The sequence below is a fragment of the Centruroides sculpturatus genome, unplaced genomic scaffold (assembly GCF_000671375.1).
Source record: "Centruroides sculpturatus isolate CEXI.00-Female unplaced genomic scaffold, Cexi_2.0 scaffold404, whole genome shotgun sequence".
In the NCBI taxonomy this organism is placed as follows: domain Eukaryota; kingdom Metazoa; phylum Arthropoda; class Arachnida; order Scorpiones; family Buthidae; genus Centruroides; species Centruroides sculpturatus.
The window spans coordinates 88,630-111,450 of record NW_019384604.1 but is presented as its reverse complement, the minus strand read 5'-3'; the positions used below and the strand labels follow the sequence as shown (position 1 = coordinate 111,450).

Genomic DNA, 22,821 nt, shown 5'->3' with positions numbered 1-22,821 from the left:
GAAGAAGAAAGGAGACAATAAGCCAAAGCTAATAATCGAGAGGAGATAGAAGCATATCCCGAGAACAGAATATTTGGGGAACTGATTCTGAGAGTCGGACAGAGTTAACCAATCAACTATTTCTCCAAGATTTGATAAGTCCGATATCACCACCATCAATCCGAGATCGTCGACACTTTGGGTACCCATTCTTTTTCTATCAAATATCCAGCTATCCTATTGCTTATCTTTTCTTCCTCCCATTTAGTATAAGTAGCTTTAAGTATTTAGTTATAGTTCCTTTTTTTTTTTTTGTACAGCATTGAATAGTATTGTCGCAAGATTTTTATTTACTGCCGAAATTGTCTAGAAAACACCAAACGAGGAGTGCCGAAATATAAAAGAATCCTGAGACAGAAAATAAACACGAGTGAAGAAAAATTATCTAGTTGTATTGTTTGCTTTTCCTCTAGTTGGAAACACTCTCACCACGTGCGTATCTTACAATAGCAAATATGAAGTGCTGATGAAAACAAAATCTTTCTTTTATATACACAGCACAAGTAACAGTGATCACAAATACATTCTACGTATTGAAATACTGTACTTCAAATTCAAGTATAAAATTTATATAACAAATGTCAAAGATTTCATCAGCAAAAATTAATGTATTAAGTATACTGTAGTATTGTATCATCTATTTTGAACAATAATTATCATTAAATTGTTCTTATTTCTTACTTTTAATGGTTTTATGAAACTACTGTTTTTTCCTATTTATCGTGTCTTTTTTGCTTTCCATTACACTAAAAAATGATGCATTAAGATTTTACTATATGTATATTATTTTGAGAAAAGTTTATTGCATTTTGCTGCATGTAAACATTAAGATGTCTTGTATAAAATCAATATATAATAAATAATGAACACTACTTAAAGTTACTTACCTGTTGATAATACTATAAAAAAAACGTTTATCTTGATCTTTATCTGTTGCCTGAAGTTTAAGAATTTCAGTACCAGACTTAATATTTTCCGATACATCAACATTATATGTTTGCTCAGAAAACTGAGGTCGGTAATTATTTCCATCCTTTACTTCTATTTGAAGCTATAAAAGTAATATTTTAACTATGTCAAAAAAGCATATAAACAAGACAAACACACAACTTTAAATTAAAAAAAATAATTGTTCATTCAGTATATACCAAAATTAACAAGTGCCAAAAAACATAAACAACAGTGAACTGAAAAACAGAAGAGTTAATAGCAAGAATGCCAACTAAAACTAAAACTCAAAAAATGTATATAGTAGTGCTAACAGTGGCGTGCCATCTATGGAAGCTGTGGAAGCACCGCTTCTCTTGTATTTTCTAAAATATAAACACATATGTGCAATAATTTTCATATTTTAATGTACTTTCAATTACTTAAAATTAAAATTATTTTATTATAACTGCATTATGTATTTTATTACAAATTTCTATACATGTAAAAAAATGATAAGATTACTATTGTATATACAAATATAAATTCATATATGAATATTCCCAATGGAAGCGCATTATTGTTGAATATGGGACAGCTTCCATGGCAAAAATATTTAAATTGTGTAAAGCAGCCAGATTATATGTATTTGCACATGCATTTTACAGAGCACCAACCTCTGACAGTTTAGCTTGTGGATGATGCACACCAAAATATCATATAATGCTTTCAATGATTCCATCCATTAGCCACTCATAGGGAGCTATTTGATTAAGTGCATTGTTTTAAGATTTAAAAAGTACAGAATACTTTATGTTATTTTTATGTATGTTTCTTTACAAACCTACATTTAATTATAATTTTCTTTTAATTATAATTGTATAGACAGATTTTCAGGCATAAAATCTTTATTTTATCACTTTTAGATGTTAATAATTTTAAATACAGTAAGTCCCTGCTTAACATAGGAAATGCATTCCTAGACAACAAAGCACTAAACAAAACAGCATTAAATAAGGTCATTTTAACATAGAGTAAATAGGGATAAGGGAACACGCAACCAAAAATAAACAAATTTTACTTATTTTTATTAAGTTATTTTTATATTAATTTGCATAATAATATATGTTAAATAACACATAAACATATGCACACAGAAATGTGAAGTTCATTTTTTGTGACAAAGGTCCTGGCTTTTCTGAAATTCTTGTTCTTTTGCAATAAAGTCGTGAAGTTTCATTTGTTGAGTTTTTCTTTCCTTAAGCAAATGTCAGTAGCAGAAGATTGCATCCAAAATGCCTGGTTTTGCTTTTGCACTCCTTTCAAAATCTGGATCATTTGCTACAATTTGATTGACAATTTTGGTTATTGTTACCAAATTTTTACTAAGGAAATCTGTAGAGAAATTTTATGGGTTCTTTGTTTTCAGAATCTCTATTTTCTAATTTTACATGAATTCCTTCTTCTACCAGCTCTTGAAGGTTGTCATTGGTATGATTCTCACCAGAAACCTGCAGTAACTCCTCAATATCCTACTCGTCTACATCTCCTAGTCCTACCATATTGATTAGGTTGAGTTTGGTCAACCTAATGATACAGCAATAGGCTCTTCTCGTTGAGAATTCTTGGATACCTTGAGCCATAACTTCTCTTCCACACTTTGTTCGTGCATTTATCAGTTAATTCTTGCCAAGTGAAGCCAATATTGCCTATGGCATCCATGATGTTATATTTTTTCCAAAATTGCACCAAACAAACATAGATTTAAAGAAAGTACACCTTTTTTCCACCTTTTTTTGATTGTATTAAATACAAATCAATGAAATGCCACGATAACTTAAATCAGTGTAAATTTTGAGCTTTTTTTTTAAGCTTTGAACAGACCACATTATATCGAATCAGCTTTAAGCGAAGTAGCATTAAGTGGGGTCTTACTGTATTATGAAAAACAATTTTCTGAAGTGAGTTTTAATTCTTTATGTAAATTTTATGGAAATTTTTTGATTTGCCTAAATTATGTAGTAAATTGCAATATTTATATTCATGTTCAGACTATATTGGCAAGTACTCTTAGACATAAAAAATTTTATAATTAATGATGATCTGAACAAAGAAGTACTAAAAGAATTATATGATTTAATATCATTAAATCATATAATTCAGCCCACCAGTGGCCGAGTGGTCTTCGTACCCTAAACACTGGGAGTTCGGTCGTGGGTTTGTGCCGCGATCGGACAGGCTGGCTGCTTGGAGTTTTCCGGGTTTTCTCCTTGCCAATAACGACTAAATAGGAGGCCAGTTCCCCATAAAAGTCCTCCCGGAAGGCATTAGTTCCCCTCGCGTAACATCGCGCCCCAGAGAAGGCAACGGGAAACCACTCTGGGTAGTAACTTTCCCTAGTATACACCTTGGCGGATTACAAACCTACGCCAGGTGTCGCCGACGTCAGGAATCTGATATGGCACCAAGAAGAGATCATTAATTTTTACAGTACCATCTACAAATGCATCTGTTGAGCACAGTTTTTCAACCATGAGGTAATTCATACATTTTCAAGGAACACTCAGTCAGAGAAAAGATTGTTGTTACTAGCATTACTTTCAATAGAAAAAGAGCATTTAAATACTTTGATGAAATCAATGACAAGCAACTTTTATAATAAAGTAATTAACAACTGTCAACCTTATAATTGTACCTTATAATGTAAACCCAATACAATTTTTCCAAATTATGCGATTCACAGTGAGTAAATATCACAAAATAATTACTCTTTATTAATTAGAACAAAATAAACTTTTTTGCAGTTCTTCAAAAATTCTTCAATTTCAAATGCACATTAATGTCCCCAATCTTATTAGCTTCTGCAAAAATCATCATCATCTTTTTCTTTATCTCTTTCATAATTTCAGCAGCCATCAACTTCTCACTTCACTCTTTCTCTTGCCTCATTTCTTCCTGTTTACAAACTACCATAGCTTCCTTGTATCTCTGGGTTTTAATTTAAGTTACATGAATAAACTATTTTGATATATCCAATTTCCCCAATCCACTAGCTGAGATGACTGTATCATGTAATTTACTGTAAGTGTGAGGATCAGAAATTTCGTGTTATAAACTAAAATTTTTTTTTGTTTAATAAACTTTATAAAGACAGAACGAGAAAACAGAAAATTAAAAAAAAAAAAGGGAAAAATAAAATCGATAAAAACCTCGATTCCCACAAGTTGGGTTCCTTGTTGAGATGAGTACATTTCTGTGTCACGATTGTGTCACCCGTCACCTCATTGGACCAAGAAGATTGTCATCGCTGACGAAATCGGGGAAAGGTTCGAAAAAGAGGACTTGATATAAAAGGGACAGGCATGATGAGTAAGGGGGTGGAAGTTATTATTGGATTGTGTGTGTGCGCAGATCGTTTACCTCCCACCAAGATTCCTGAACATCAACCAACACCTCCCTACAGAACTTCTCCTTCTCACCTACAGAACTAGAAGACCTCAACACCTACTCAACTGAAAAGAACTGTTGGACCTTTTTTTGTGCTGGTACTTGATCAACAATACAACCTAAGGTATTTACCCTGCTCGGTTGTAATTAGAACTAGAAAATGATCAATAACTAAACACGATTCATGTAGTTTATGTTAGCATTTTATTCACTGATGTAAACCTAATTTAGATTATATATAAATAAATGGTTATTTATGTTTAAAGCAACTTTGAATGCAGTTTCTTCCGTTCTTCTCTCAGTTCTCTCCATTCCGGGTCCAAACCTCATACCTATCTACTCGCACGAACTTGTAGTCTCTGTATCGATTGAAGGATACAGTGGTGTCATCCTGACGTGGTATCGAAGAGATACCGACCCAACAGTCACATAAGCTACAAATGTCTATTCTTTTTCATTTTCCATTAAGCATTCTTTGTTGATGGAAAATCCACACTCCATATGAGAATTATTATGAGACATTATTAAAAACATCTTCACAAATGTTTCAAATTCTTTACTTTACCACAGTGATATGACAGACTAATCCAGAAAGAATCGAACCTGTCAAGCTGTCTGGAGTAGGGTTTAATCATATCACTGTGAGACTCTGGACAGATCTGAACCCTCACTGAAATTTGTGTTAAAATAATTTTTTTTTGAAAGAAAAGAAAAAGTTAGAAATATTTTTGTATGAAAATACAACACGAACTTTTAATCAATAAAACAATGGAAAAACAAAGATCGACTATTTCTGACACAAAACGACTTCTAATAACTTAACACTGCGTTGAGTAATAACAATCAAACAATCGTTGAGTAATAACACCATTTAGTCACCACCTGAAGCAGACCTTGGTGGAGGTCGAAAACGTTCGTGAAGTTTGTTACGAAGACAACACTGTTATAAAAAGGTTTCATGGATTGTTACGACTATTTCTGGTTGTGGATCAAATTAAACTTTGATTTTGACCTCTCCTGTGCTCCCAAAAGGTTTCAACAAATCATTCAGTAGACAGAACTTCTGTCTAATGAATGATTTGTATGTTTGAACAGTGAAACCATCTACAACCTTATTACTCATATTTGAAGTTCAAAGTGTCCACTACTGGTGCGTTTACCTTATTTGTATTGTATTTTATTTTTATCTTGTATCTTTAACTAGGACACCGGTATTTACTTATTTAAATAAATTTCAGAATACCAGTAAAATATTTTCAAGGAAATGATGTACAATTCGATTTTTCTGTAGAATTTCGACGATCTCTTAAGTATAAGCGTGGTTACCTGATAAACTGAACTGATTTGGGAGCAAAGCAACGAACTAGAATATACTACATACAGTGGCTGTAGCGACGCCATTATGGAAGAAAATTGAATACACATCAGCCTTTTTTTCTTTTTTTTAATTTTGAAAGTAAATAATAAGACATTTCTTTCTTTAACCATTTATTTAAACGTTTCTAAACAAGACAAAATATTCTGTAACGCTAAGTTAAATGCATTTCTACACATTCTTAATTTTACTTTCCCGACTGTGANGTCCACTACTGGTGCGTTTACCTTATTTGTATTTTATTTTATTTTTATCTTGTATTTTATTATTTTCTGTTTTAATTTAAAAATAGTTCAATATTTTCATGGTATTTGCTATTATTTGGTAACCTTAAATTTCTTCCAGGAGGGAGGTTACTGTGTTTGTTATTTTATTCTTGTTTTCTGTTCTGTTATTTCCATTGCGTTTCTAAATCATTCAAATTACAGTTTGTAACCTGCGAATGGTCTTTTAAAATGAACAAAAACATCAGTTGCTGAAGTTTTTTTGCTGCTGTATAATGGTTTTGAGTTACTATAGTTATTTCATATTGAACAGTTCTTGTAGATAGTTTGGTCTGAGAAAATGATTTGGACATGAGAAAGTTTTCTTAAATAATTAATTTTCAAAGAAAATTATATCTTCAATTGTAATAAAATTTAATAAATAAATTAAATAATTGTATCTGAAAAAATTAAATTTATTCCATTTTGTTTTTCAAACTGAATAATTTTTGGAAAACTAATATTCAGTATTTATTTGTTAGACATTCCAGAAACAAAATAAATTAATTTATCCAACCATTGTATTTGATGGTAAAAGATCTTTAAATATAAAAATAAGAAACACTTACCACATGATAAACCAAATGAATTCCATCAGTAATAGCAACTGTTAAATTATATTTTGACTGTAATTCCCAATGAAGTTGTTTTCTTAATAATATAGCTCCCATATCAGGCTGCTGCATCATAAATACATTTTCTTTATTTCCATCTAAGTGAATGAAAATTTTAGTTCATGATTAAAGTTTTTACAACTTTAATAAAATAAGTATAGCTTTTGGAGAAATTCCAGAAGGCCATACTTGTAAAAAAAATTACATTCAATAGTCTAAACAGTGCAATTTTGAGAAAAAAGTGCATGATACAGAACAGAAAATTTACTTTACAAAACAATAACACAATTTATTAATAATTAATTACAAATAAGAAGTATTACAACAATAAAAGTTAGGAACTGACTTCACACCTGGTTAGCAATAACAGTCTGAGTTTTCAAGGACTTTATCTGGATTCAAAACACACAAAATTGCAAGAATTCTCAGCTTCATTTAAGCCTTCATCAGGATCATACTAAGGAAATAGTACTTTCAAATCAATCTTTATTATTTTTTAAACAGATTGCATTTTTAAAATTAAAAATACATTTTAATGTAATATTACTATGTAATATTTTCAATTTTTAGACTAAATTTTAAATGCATCTATTAATGATACAATTCAACTAAAATATAAACAGAAGTAAAATAAACTATTAAAGTACTAAGTGATCATAATTGAAGTATCCTATTCAACACTGTCTAGAAAGATATTTAACAATCCAAATGAAACCAGACCCAGTTTATGGTAAGGATATTAAATCTTTGGGTTTTTAAATCTTTGAAGTTTTGAAACTTTATTTTCAAAACTTTACAGTTTTAAAAGTTTTAATGCTAACATTTTTGGCTGAAGTTGGCTGAAGAGGGGCAAGAAATGCCCGAAACGTGTACAAATGAGAGGAATAATAATAATAATGAGAGGAACATGTATCAACTGAATAAAATTTAATGCTGTGATTTGCCAAATGTCTGTATAAATACAATAAATAATTTGTGTTTGAATTACTAAAAATTACTGGCACGGTTTCAAAAATACCACAAAAGCTAACATCTTTGTCACAGTAATTTATCATTACGAGAAAGGAATGAATTTGATCTATTATAAATTGATTAAATGACTATATTGAGAGTTCTTAAAATTAAATTCATGAATGCAGATCAGAAATTTTAGAAACAAACTTTATTCAAATCTACAGTAGAGCATCGATTATCTGAAACAATTCGGAACTGGGATTGTTTGGATAACCAATCATTTACGAAAAATATATTAAACACAAAACTGTACTGTATATACAGGGTGTTTATAAATGAATGATGCGGTTTTAAAAATTAATAATAAATCTATTTATTACGTTATATGGGCAAACCTTACAGCCTAAGCAGTGGCAACTGTCCAAGTTTATGTACCATCAATGCCCATGTCCCTTGAGGATACACTGCAGGCCATCATGGAGGACATGCTACACCGTGTATGGGAAAAATTTGATTACTGTGTAGATGTGTGTCATGTGACCATGGGTGCACATATTGAAAGATTGTGATTAATGCATAAAAAACTTGGACAGTTGTCGCTGCTTATGCTTTAAGGTTTGCCCATATAAGATTATAAATAGATTTATTATTAATTTTTAAAACTGCACCATTCATTTATAAACACCCAGTATTTTGTATCACACATCCTACAAATACATACCTTACATAAAGTAGTACATTAAAGTAGGCCTACAGTTTAGGTTGGCAGGAAGGGGGAGAATGCTGCAGCACCAAAGCACTAATGGAAATTTGAATTTGCTGACTGGAACACTTTTGGTTAACCAATGTTTCAGTTGATCAATATTAGGATATTCGATGCACTACCATATTTTGATTATTAAATACATTTAGGATTTTCTTTGAAATAAAAAGTTAAGTATACAAAAGCATTAAAAAGATGAGGAGACAATCAATTCTCTAGTTTTGTTAAAATGTTACCACAAATCCTTTCACTATGGGTTGATGTATATTCAATGGTTTTGAGCACTAAGTAGTTTCTCTACATTTTCACTACATTTGCATGCCAACATTGGCATTTTAATTTCTTCTGCTTTGAAATTTACTTTTACTATTGTTTAAATATTAATTAAAATCTTCATAACTTCGATTCATTTTTTCCAAAGCTTCAAACCCTAAAAATGCCAAAAGTTTTCTAAGGTTCAAAGCTTCAAGGCTTCAATTGATATCCCTAGTCTGTGACATTTCAGGACAAGCAAAAGAAAATTTTCATTAAAAAATATCAGTAACAAAACCCACCACTACAATACTTTTGGCACTGTAAGCAATGAAAATGCAGCTGTCTTTGAGTATAAGAACATATACTGCAGACAAGTTTTGGGTATAAAATTGGCTACAACTATTAAATATCATTCATATCTGTTACAATGACTATCACCTTGCCAGAACATATATTTCTTGTGAAGCTGTTTTATAAAATCAACAATGCTGCAGTTTGAAAATTTTGCTATCTTAAGAATTTAAATAAAAAACCACTGACTCCACAAACTCTCAGGAAAATGGTAACTCAATTTGATAAAACTGGATGTCTGGGAGTTCAATCCAGTTGAGGATGCAAACTTTTACTTCACAAGTCATTGAAGATGTTACTATAGTTGCTGTTTGCAATCAATGCATAATGTTGAAAGCTCCAGCAGTGCAACAACAGTTGGATGTAGCCAATGTGTATTGTGAAAGATACTGAGAGAGTTGATACATTGTTATCTGTATAATATTGGTCACAACCAGCAGTTGCTTGCAACCAATAGGGAATCCAAAGGATCTTTATATTAACTTCCCTTGTCAGAATGGAAATGGATGAGTCATGGCCTAGATCTTATAGAGCAGTGTTTTTCAACCTGTGGGTCGCGAAGCCTTACACGGGGGGCCGCGGGTAAAAGAAAAAGACAAGTGTTTGTAGGTCCTACACTACATTAAAAAAACTACAATTTCAGCAAGAATTATGGCCCACCCCAGAAAATGATAGCGGAAAAAGTGTTGAGCTGATCTGCAAAAAGAAATAAAAAGTAGAAAGGTAGAAGCTGAAAATTCTGATCCTAAACAAAAAAAAAAAAGGTCAACATCTTCCTGTGCCGAATGTTATAATTAAAGGAAGTTTCATACTTTATGTGTGTTAAGTTATTGTCGATTCTTCTGAAATTTTCACTTTAATCAACAATAATTTGTCTCAACAGAGAGAAAATTAAATATATAGTTTTTAAAATCACTGATATAGTTTTAATATGGCCCTAGGGGGTCGCCAGATTTTTTTAACTTGTAAAGGGGTCGCGTATTCAAGAAGGTTGAAAAACACTGTTATAGAGTAATATGGCATATTTTCATCTCAGTGGAACAATGAATACCTGTAACCATTGCATTTGTGCTATGAAAAATACATTTTCTAGCAGATTCCACTGCAACTGCCTAAAGTTACAATCTGATGTGAATTCATAGGCACAGTTATCCTTGGATCGTCCTTCTTCTAAGAAGTTAGTTCCAATGGTTTGTGACATGTTCTTTAACAAAGAGCCCTGAGATATAAAGAAACACACAACAATTGTCATATTCTAGCTGCAAACAGTGATACTCTTGAGTTAGCCATTTTCATGCGAGACAGAGTATTTCCATATATAGGAAGCTGCATATAGAAGTTTCTGTGATACTTTACTGATAATAAAGTGATTAGTTTTGCATTTTTTCAGGAGAATGAGGTAGCCATTGCCTGGCTACCTCATTCTCCTGATCTTAATCTGTGTAATTTTTTATTATTGAGACACTTAAAAACTGTGTTTAATCAAGGGCATGTTGCAAATCTACCAAGTTTAAAACACAGTATCATACTGCATATGAGAAGCATCACGAAGAATCAATTATGATCAGACATTAAACACACTGTTCATCACCTTCAGATTTTATACCTTCACAACAGGGACCACACTGAGGATTATCTCCAGCATCACTAAAGCCTGGTGAAAACTAGTCAATATCAAAGCAAACTGGTTGGAGTGACATTGAACAAAATTTGCTCAATCATCATATGGTCAACCATCAACTGCCCAGTCATTGACTCAACATCATCCTACAGCATACCCTTCAATAGAAAGTAGATAGTCCCTTCAACAACTCTCAGATCCAAGACATTGATTTTTCAGGCAACAATGAAATACACTTGTGCACAATATTTACACCACTTATTTTGGTTACAAACTGCACTTTCACATCAAAAAGTTTTACAATTAACTATTGTCCATATGATAACATCATAATCATTTCAATAAAATTAAAGCCAAACAATTGATGAATTATTACTATTATAATTCAGCAATTGTTTGGCTTTAATATATAACTATTAGGTTTGGATGTTTATATTTATATATTTCATGACATTATTGAAATTATAATGTGTATCACTAAAAATATTTTATATATCACTTATTAATTAATTCATTTCCAATAAAAAACACACAAGAGGTTGTATACAAAGCAATAAGTAAGACAATGACAATCACTGATTTTTGTCATTTTGTAAACAAGCTACCAAGAGATAGTTCATAGCAGGGTAGATAAATGTTTATTGGTTCTTCAGAACTATGTTATGAGTTATATCTTGAGGACATCAAAGGAAAACAGTCAAATGGCCACAAAAATTGAATCTGATGTCACAATGAAAGCAATCACATCAAACAGTTTGTGTTAGACTTAAGATCTCAGTATATCATAAATATCTTGTACAAATAAAATGTTTGTTGATTTATTTTTTATTTCTTGATAACGTGGCAAAGGCAGTAAATTTAAATTCACAAAAATAATTATTTTATTGTGTAGTATTTTATTTTTGTGAATTTAAATTTACTGTTTGCCATTTTATCAAATGTATAGCCTATATTTTTTACTTGTGCCATTGCCAGAGGGAAGATTTGAAACATTTTGCATATTGATGCAAACAAGTAGCCTCAAAATAAAGGTTGACCCTACCCAAAAGTGTGAAAACAGTAAGTGTTTACATAATTTAGTGTTTTTCCTACTTCCTTTGATGTGTTGATTTTTGGTATTCATGGTCTTTGTGTGGGATCTGTGCCTGAAATATAAGTGAGAGCATATTAACTAATTCTATGTCTATGTTATCAATGGTGGATGAGGAAGTGTCTGTAGTACCATTAGTGATAGTTTGGTGTGTGCTGTAATCAATGCTTGTTGCTGGATTATCCTGACAGGTTACATGATCTTCATTAATAATGTTAAATGTTTTTCTGTTGATATATTTGATCAGCAACCTGTTGTTTGGTAAGTTCAAGTGTTGTTTGTGGGATAAGTGTTCTTTCTTGATCAACAACCCTTTGTTCAGTGACAGTGAGGTGAGGATATTGTTGTGTGAATCTATGGTGTAGTTACTACATTTCACTATACCTTTAAAATGCAGTCTACTTTTGTCAGTTCTCTAACGTTTTCGGTCTAATTTATAGACCTTCTTCAGGATTGCTACATTTCACTATACCTTTAAAATGCAGTCTACTTTTGTCAGTTCTCTAACGTTTTCGGTCTAATTTATAGACCTTCTTCAGGATTGATGTAAAATATTTTAAAAATTTGAACTTTCTCAACGGTAATTCGAACCACGCACGTTCTATAATCTTCAGATATTCGATCGCGCATGCCCATTAGCTCTTTATAATGCCGCCGCTCTCCATGCCGTTGCTATTCTACTTGACTCTCGAAAATTTATATTAAGCCCCTTTTCTCTGTATTTATAAATGTGCCATGCCTCTGCATACTTTAGATGTCGTATATTATCGATCTTTTGTACAATATCCGCCTTGCTCCATTCGATTGTAATCTCTGCANGTGTACAGAATACCGTTGCATGATAAAAGGCTAAAGAAAGAGTTATATTATATAGGAGCCACAAAGAGATCATTAAGAGAAAGATTGAAGGAGCACGAAAAAAATATAAGATCTAAACAACCGATCACGGCTTTGGCCAATTATGCTATCGCGGATCCTGCAGAGATTACAATCGAATGGAGCAAGGCGGATATTGTACAAAAGATCGATAATATACGACATCTAAAGTATGCAGAGGCATGGCACATTTATAAATACAGAGAAAAGGGGCTTAATATAAATTTTCGAGAGTCAAGTAGAATAGCAACGGCATGGAGAGCGGCGGCATTATAAAGAGCTAATGGACATGCGCGATCGAATATCTGAAGATTATAGAACGTGCGTGGTTCGAATTACCGTTGAGAAAGTTCAAATTTTTAAAATATTTTACATCAATCCTGAAGAAGGTCTATAAATTAGACCGAAAACGTTAGAGAACTGACAAAAGTAGACTGCATTTTAAAGGTATAGTGAAATGTAGTAATTAATTAATGCAGTTAGAGATTTAGTAATTGATCTATGGTGTAGTTGTTTTCTGTACGCTGTCATGATTGTTTTGAGTTTTGTGATGGTATAGTAAGTACGGATGATAAACTCATTCATTTCCATTGTCCATTTCATCCATTGGCGTGGTTTTCCAGCCTTTGTTGTCTGTGGATGCATTGCCAAAGAAACACCAAGGCTAGGTTGGTTCCTCACATCTGTTGAGGGCATTGCAGTAGCCATACTTGGGCCTGTGATACTTTTGCCACAAGTAACCAAGGGAGACTGTGGCATATTTATTGAATGTGAGTCTCTGCCTAACTCATGCATGTGGACCTTGTTAACCTGGGCAACATTCGAGCCGGTATCAAACTTAGATCTGGTTAGTACCATGATAAATATCTTCACAGAATATGGGTGTGATCACTCTTAGCTTCATTTCTCCCCATAGACCTTACTGGCATGGGTGTTCCTACCAGGAGCTTGTGCGCCAGCCTGCATTGCCCTATGGATCAGTACAATTACTGGGTTCTCCCACCACAACCAGGTGGTGACCATGGGAGTTATTATTATTATTATGAAAAAGAAAAACAGGCTTAATTTTAAAGATAGAGATAAGTCTTTAAAAATATCATAAATTCCAATAACGAGTAAAATTTTCATTAAATCCGACCTCACTCAAGATATGATATGTGACCCCACTCTATCTTTCCCCATCTCTGCCTTTAATCACTAAAATTTAATAAATCAATGCTCATATATGTAAATTCCCCACTAAATTTTGTTTTAGTCTTCATCCCATCTAGAAATATTAAATGAATCAGTACAATACTGTACAATACAATACAATCCAACACACACACACAATTTTTTCCCTGTTTCTTTTGACTGTTTTGGGTTCAGGAAGGTCTCAAAACATCGAGATTTGCAAAAAACCCAAACAGTCAAATTTGACACAATTACAATATTATTTATTTTATTTTAATTTTTAGAATTGGAAGTTTCATATATATGACATAAGATTTCCTCCCTCATTTAATAGTATAACCTGAATACATATAATAAAATACATAAAAATACAAGTGTAAAAAAATGAGTAGAAAAATTTAAAAAAAAAACAAAAACAAATTTGATATGACAACAATAGGATAGAAATATTAAACTTTAAAAATTATAAAGGATTCATTTACAAAGATTTTTACAACAATTAAAATCTTTGTGTAGTAAATTTTCAATATTTATCATGTTAGAAGATATGTAATAAAAATATGATCTTTGAGAAATTCTTAGTCTATAAAAGGGAGTAAAACACTTATTACAAAAGCCAGAAAAGTAAAAATCTGAGACAATTACTATACTTTTCTATTTTATGTTTTAACAGACAACACTTAAAAAGAGGACCTTGTATATACAATAGTGTTCTGTTTTTGTGTTTTCAATAGAGACTTGGGGTTAAAAACAGAGTACAATCATGGAATCATCCATGATTCCAAAATATTGTACTGATTTAAAATATAAAATAAAAGTAAGGTTGATAACAGGTTACTTTAACATTAATCAATTTAAGTTTACTTATCATTATTACTATATTTTTTTTATCATAATGTGCATAAATTTACTTTTTTCCACTAGAAACTATTATAATTGTTTTCCACACCACTTATATGAGAGTTATTCAAAAATCAGCCTTTGGTGGGTAGTTAGAGAAAACAAATTATGTACAAAAGTTAGCTACAGGTTGAGGCTACTTCTCAACATATCTGCCTTGAAAATTCATGTCCTCATAGCATGGGATAAGTTCCTGTATCCCCTCATCATAGAAGCTGTCACCTGGGAGATAACTTCACAGACATAGAACAAAATTTTGAAAAATCTGCAGAGAAATAAATATAATTTGAAAAAACAAACATTTTCAGCCTAGTTATTATTATTTAGTTGCTGAGTGCTTTTGATATAATCTGCAGAATCATTCAAACAAATGAAGAGAAATGTTTACATGAGGCATTGTGTTTCTATATGACAATGCACACCCACATATATCTGCTTTCAAAAAAGACTTCCTGCAGCAGTTTTGTCAAGACCTATGTCCACATCCACCAGAAGCCAACACTTCCTAAAACAGCCAGTGTAAGTTCTCAAATCAAGCATGACATCATCACGTTTAAATATAAAAATATTAAAAAATGTGTTGGTCTATTTTATAAAGAGAAACTATAATAATGGTCCAAAAGTTTCAGTTTATGGATTTTCTCCATATCTCAATTTAAGAATGAAATGGTAAAGATCTACACAAAGAGAGGTTTTCAAACAAGGAAGTCTAAGATAAGTTAATTTTTGAATAGAATGTTTTTAATTAAATGGAAATGTTTTTAATAAATTGTAAATTAAATGTTAAAGTACTACTATAAAAGAAGTATAACATCACTTTTTCTATCAATTTTATTTTGAAAAGAGACATACAGTATGTATATGATAGTCATTTGCAAAACACAAAATTATTTGATGCCAACCCATATAAAAAAAACACTACAAACAATAAACCTTAGGATTACTTACTGATTCTGCATCATTCAGGCTGCCATTGCTTAAGCTTGTTTCCATCGCAGAGTATTACGTTGGTGGTGGAGATGTGGAAACCTGTCACATGACCCCACTACACCATCACTTGGTCACGTCACATTGCTCACCTTGGCCATGTCACATCTCTGATATATTTCTGTTTACGGACTCCTAACAGTCTGCAGACCACAGCTTGATAAACATTGCATTTATGTTTCTGGTAATACCATAAAATTCTACAATAAAACCACTTAAGATTTCAAAAGACAATTTATTTTTTAGGTTAACTCCACAAAAAATAGAACAAATAAATTACCAAATCACTGTAAAATTCAGATTAAATGCTTATAATATTAAATTAATATTTATAGATTTGTTATCTGAATTTACAAATATACATGTTTTACAAAACAGTAATATTGACACTTCTCTTTGGAAATAAAATTTTTCATTTAAAACAATAGCTGCAATGTGTGTTAGAGCAGCACTTCTGAAACTTATTGTATTCATGGATCAGTATTTTTATGAAATTATAGAAAAATAATTATAAAACAGAGTAGCACTGGTCCACAGACCCCAGTTTGAGTAACACTGAATTAGATTACACAGATGTGAAGTTCAGTCAGTCACAGGCAAAGGGTATCATCATCAAGTCAGCCACCAAACTTTAAGTTTTTTTCTTTATGAATCATTTAATTATAGTGTGTCAGAATCATTTGTTAGTGAGTAGCTAAAATAATGAAAAGGTATTAACACTTTCCATTTTATCATTACAGTGCAGTTTTCTACAAAAGTTTTAAGGCTGCTACACAAGTAATTTGATAATTTATTTGTTTTGTTTTTTGCGGAGTTAACCTGAAAAATAAATCACCTTTATGAAATCTTAAGTTTGGTGATTTTACTGTACATAACAAATGTAATGTTTATCAAGCTGTGGTTTGCAGATTATTAGGAGTCCAAGTCGAGGTAGTAAAGTGACCAAAAGTGATGGTGTAGCGAGGTCACGTGACATGCTTTCACATTGGATGATGGAGGCATCATCCAACATGATACTCCACAATGAAAATGATCTTATGCAATAGTGTCTCAAACAGTGCAGAGTTGATAAGTAGTCCTATGGTTTTCTTGTTTGTAGCATTTTTTATACCCATCATTAATGTTTGTTACCAAAAACATTAGATGTTTCATGTTTTCTAAGATCATGCTTTTCAAGTGCCAAGAAGTAAATAAAAATGTCTCCAAAGCAATAGCTGAATATGTATTGTGTACTTGGACTATTAAATATAAATCTTAAGATTATTATATATTATCCTCTTACACATATCTCGACCCAATTTGTTTGATCTTGCACAGTCATATGAACAAGTGCTCAGATGACCAATTGCAATCATCTTTAATCTATTATTCTGAACATTCATTAATGTATTAAGAGTTCATTTTGTAAACAACCTGTTATTAGCTGTTATAATAAATAGAGAGGTTGTGGCTGAAGTTTTCAACGTGAAAATGTGAACGTCAGACATTCAGCACTGCCTTCCTGTAAGCCTAGAAGTTTGACAATGGCATTTGGAACATCAGTGGAATCATGCTCGACATTCCAAATGCCATTGTCAAACTTCTAAGCTAACAGGAAGGCAGTGCTGAACGTCCGGCGTTCACATTTTTACATTGAAAACTTTGGCCGCACTAATTTTGGCTCACTAATATTTCAGTTTATACAATACAATTTGATGATTTTCTGTCTCATTATTTGCACTTTTAATAGAGACTGACTATGATATAAAAGAACCAGAGTATAAATGATAGGTGAATATTAAGGAATAAGGACTCCCTCAGTTTATAAAACATACCTGAGGGTAGATTTTCTGTTCTTGTTACAATACATTTATTGAGAGGTTGTTAGGTATTATGAAGAACCAGTTGGACAGAAAGAAAAACAGAATAAGACCAGAACTTGTAAAATGAGAAATCTGTATCAAATTTAATTATGAACTATCCCGCATGGAGTTTTATTTTGAAACTGAAAAAAAAAAAGAGCTTCAGCAAAATCTCAGAAAACAATTAATTAATTTAATTAATTAAGAAAAATGAAAACCATGACCAATAGCTAACTGACACGCTTGTACTTTCAACTTTGTATTTTTGTGTACACTTTCAAAGGAATACAGTTTTCTTATTTGATATTTTGTATGAAAATTATTTACTATCTTATTGAGTTGTTTCACAAAGTATAAACACACATTTTGCTGTTAATTGCTATTTGCTAAGTTGTAAGCATTATTTTAGTAGCCTAACAACTATAATAAACTTCTTCAGAATACTTCCAAAGTTACTGCAAAGTGAAAGTGTTTATTAATCTGATATAACTTCCAAATCATAATAATTTTCACAATATATATAAAACAAGTTTACTGATTTATTTGTAACTCAATTTTAGTGTAGTTTTAATGAAACTCTTTCTACATTCTAAAGTTTCAAACTATTCATTAAATGGCACAGAACTTTCTAATTGGAAAAATATTTATCAACTATTTATATGATCTTATAAAATAATTTATTAATCAGTTATTAAAAAGTTATAAATAAAAAATATTAATCACAAAAATTTGTACAATTAAAACATTATCAAATATACGTACAAAAAAGACCTATATTTCACAGGTGTGTGACAAATATTAAAAACATTAGTATGATGTCTAAATTTAAGCATTCTAATAACAGACAGACATCAAGTTTAATAGCCTTGGAAAACTTTTTTAAAAACTAATATACTGTTAAAAACTATTACAGACTAAATTAATATAATTATAGTAGTAAGTATTATATACTAAACCAACTGACATTTTATATAACTGAATTGAGACTACTTTCTTACCTTATCTTGTATTGAATTGTTCTCTATGCAATATTATTTTGTTTCCTGTGTAATGTACTCAGATGCCTAACTCAAAGTATCTGGAAGAACTTACACTCTGGTATCCTTTAACTTGAAGTTTGCATTTATCCATATTAATTAAATTTTTCTATTTGTAATAATATAACTCTGGAGTTTATTTCATTATTTTTACAATATATATAATAAAATAAAATCCAAAATTATATATTATATATATACACACGTGTCCTTTTTCAGTCACACAGTCACAGAGCCAATTGGAGAATTTATAGATGACTTTTTTACTTCCATCAAAAGCTTTACAAAGCAGAACTATTTTATATCCATCAGTGATCACTTCAGATATGATTTAATTTAAATATTCCTCAATACTCAGACTATTTGCTAACCAGACATTTTTTAACAAATGATTTCTACTGCATCTTGAAATTAATCATAATTTACAGAACAATAAAATTAGGTAAAATTTACTAAAAATCTAATAATCATGATTTTCACAACCTTGTAATAAGAATATATTTTAGCACCTTTCTAGGATACATAAAAAGTATAAAATATAATAAATATTTTAAAAGATTCTTGATTGATTGAGATCTTATTTATAAAATAACTTTTATAATTTTAATTGCAATGTAACTTAATAAAATTGTGTATGGCATCACCTGTTATGAGATTTTGTTATAAAAAAACTTTTTATATTTTTAATTACTTTAAAATAGCAAAAGTTTAATTTTGAAGATAGAGATGAGTTTTATAATAAAAAGTATAAATGTTAATAATAGGTAAAATTGTCATCAAGTCTGACCCTACTGGAGATACACACAATTCCCTTTATCTCCCAACTCCCTCAACCTTTAACCACCAAAATTAAATAGTATCAATGCCTGTCATATACAAGCCTCCATGCCATATTTTGTTACTTAATCTTTACCCCCCCATCGTCAGATATTAAGCAAAACAGATGCCAACACACACACCCAAAAAATTTTTTGCCATTTTTTGACTTTTTGGATTCAAGAGGGCTCAAAACGTGGAGATTTGCAAAAAAACTCGAAGGGTCAAATTTGACATCATTCCAGTACTTTCCATTGTTTTGTAGACATAGTCAGGAAAATAAAAAGACACACAGTATATCATATTATCTTAATTACTATATTAATGAAAATCACCTGACACATGAGCATCAATTGAATGCTCTAATTGTAATTAAAACAACTTGAAATAGTCAGATATAGTTACCAGACAACTTCACCATAATACATCTGAAAATATGTATAACATGACAATATATTATGTTAAATTTCTTCTAATTTAAATACCCATTGATGTAATCCACTGACAAATGAATCATAAATTATACATCCAAAAAGTGACAATAAAATCCATAAAACAACTTCAAATATCAAGAATATTTAATTTATAAAAAAATAAACATATGACTACAACAAATCACAGCAAAGTGCAAAATACACAATGATGACAATCAATCATAAATTGAATATGCAAGACAAAGAGAACATGACAAGATATAATGTAAACATGTAAAAATATTTTCTTATATAAATGTAATCTAAGAATCTAATCTAAACAGAAGCTGAATAATCAAAATAAAATAATCCATAAATAGAAAATTAACATTTTAATTAATTAGTTTAGTTTATTCTTTTAATGTATAGAAATCTCAGGAAGACGGATAACATAATAAAAATCTTATTTAACAATTGAAAGCATTTAAAAATAAATGTTACAGGAAACTTTTTGATCACCATCTAAATACTGCCTATAGTTTTTACTTGATTACCCAGTATATTTATAACTTCCTTGTTATTAATATCTACACTTTCACAATCACAAACACCAATGCAGTTGATAAACCCTCTATTCCACAGAATGCACATAATTCTGACTTATTAGTGATATACCTTAATTCTTCCATGACAAAAAAATTTACTTAAATGAAACTAAATTGTGGCTGCACACCATATGTATTGTAACTATTCATTTAAGTTAGTTTTTAATTTTCTTTGTTCTTTATTTCTTCCTCCTTCTAGAACTTTCCTTATATCCTTTTCCCTTAGGTGGGATGACCAGTTCTGAGAAATAAGGTTAACAAAGGAGAGAACAAGACCCTGAGGCCAAGAAGTCAATAGGCAAGACCAGTGGCTTAGCTACACATTCAGTGCCCTGGAGCAAGTACGTATAATCGGTGTGCCCTTTTGTTCCTTGGAAGAGGTCTGGAGAAATTTATTTTGATCATTTAATTTAAAAACATATATCTAATTATTTCAATTTAAAACCTTATTTAATAACAATTTACAGAGTATATATTAGGTCAGTGGTTCTCAACCGGGGGTACATGTACCCCTAGGGGTACGAGCGTAAATCGAAAGGGTACATCTAACTTTCATTATAAAATGGCGTATGTTAATAAATTTGCTGTAAATAATAACACAACAACAAAAACTTGCTTTAAAATATCCCAGTGTGAACACCAATTTCCCTTTTAACAGTCTAAACAACTTGTTTATCCACTTGATTTGCCTGTCTATTTGTGCCATCAGTGCCAAGTGAACCTGGAGTCTAGTAAAATTACAGTTTAACCGAGCATTAATTTTAGAATAGAAAAAAAATTTTTTATTCTATAATTATTGCTCGATAAGATTGGGGTTTTTCGAGTTTTTACTGGACTACTGGTTTAGGAATAACAAGGCCTGGATCGTACCTTCACCATGCAATCACTGCATGCACGCATTACTTGATATTTAGCAAATTTAGACATTACATTTGTTACAAAAATTGAAAGATTCGTGTATTGTTCTGCACATTATAAATTCGCAGCCATTACTTTCAAGGTCATTACACAATTATAATCGCTATTTGACAACGTGGGAACCAAATTTTGAAAAATTGCTGAAGATTTATCGCAACAAATATCCCATAAAATTTTGTTAGAAATTATTGTAGAATAATTTAAATTTTTTTTATCATTAATTATAATTATTTATTTTTAGGAAATGTAATTTATGCATGTGTTGAAATGACTTCTGTGATTTTATATAATATACTTGTCAAATAATAATAAATGTATGTACCTGATTAAATTTATTATTATTTATTCACTTTTAGTTATAGTTAGTTAGAGTTTTTTTTATGGTGCTCAGTTATAAGGGCTATATACATCTAATGCAGTAATTATAAAATTTATATACAAAAATATAAGGGGTACTTGAGAAACAACTAATGGGCTAATGGGGTACATGATTAAATCTATTATTATTTACATAAAATAAGTAATTCACTTTTAGTTATAGTTAGCTAGTTAGTTTTTTTTATGGCGCTTAGTTATAAGGGCTGTATACATCTAATGCAGTAATTATAAAATTTATATACAAAAATATAAGGGATACTTGAGAAACAACTAATGGGTTAATGGGGTACATCAACAAAAAGGTTGAGAACCACTGTATTAGGTTGTTTGGAAAGTAAGTTTGTTTTTTTTACCACTAGACAAATTAGTTGCATTTTCATTCTAAACCGTATTATCATTATATATTTTGACCACAAGAAGCACCAAGTTAAGATAACATTAAAAAATGACAAAATTACCTTAATGTTGATAAACTTAAATTCTTCATATTTAATTTTAAAAATGCTAGAATAATTAGTCAGTTACAAAGTGCTGTTTAGCTCTGATACCAATTTCAAATATGTTAAATAATTATGTTTCAATAGAAAAAAAATCTTGTAATAAATTCTTGACAGATAATATAGAACTTTTTAGTACAGTTAACTGAATATCTACAAAACTTTTAACTGCATAGTATGAAACAGACCTTACCAGCCCAAATAAATACTTATAGTATATTCCATGTAACAAAGAATCTGCTGCTTTTATTACTTTTGCCTTTCTTTTTAATTTCTAATTTTTTTCTATGATTATCCAACAACATCTGTAAAGATATATCAATGTCTAAATATATAATTAATTTTATATTTCCATTCTGTTATTTTATGTAAAAGCTTTATCTTCTTTCCTAAATTCTTCACCATTTATAAAGATCTTTGTTTTCTCATTATTTATTGTTAAACTATTTTCTTTAGTATAATTTGGCCTATACAACAAATTTAACTTCCTTTGCATGTGAATATTAGTTTTAACGAAAATAGGGTGGACAAGGCTTACACTATAAATTTTTACACTTAAAAAAAGAAGAGTTCAGTTTTTTGATGTTAAATAAATGAAACTTTAGTAAATCAAGCATTTTTGATATTTAAAAATATCATTTTCAGGAAAATTAGTAAACGTAGTACTTTGAAATATTAAAA

General features: G+C 30.5%; 1 protein-coding gene across 2 annotated transcripts in view; it reads right to left on the bottom strand.

Moving 5' to 3' along the window:
* Positions 1-778: 778 nt before the first annotated feature.
* LOC111625115 (fat-like cadherin-related tumor suppressor homolog) overlaps positions 779-22,821 on the bottom strand; it is a 104,097-nt gene continuing 82,054 nt past the window's right edge. Inside the window, exons 8-9 of one of the 2 annotated variants that reach the window (XM_023368151.1) lie at positions 6,621-6,763; positions 779-1,090 (exon numbers count right to left, since the gene is read on the bottom strand). In XM_023368151.1, the coding sequence (XP_023223919.1) occupies positions 923-1,090; positions 6,621-6,763 (311 nt within the window). In that variant the 3' untranslated portion in view covers positions 779-922. Of the gene's footprint in view, positions 1,091-6,620; positions 6,764-7,018; positions 7,123-22,821 lie in introns of those variants that run through there. The other variant, XR_002756685.1, reaches the window with a different exon arrangement.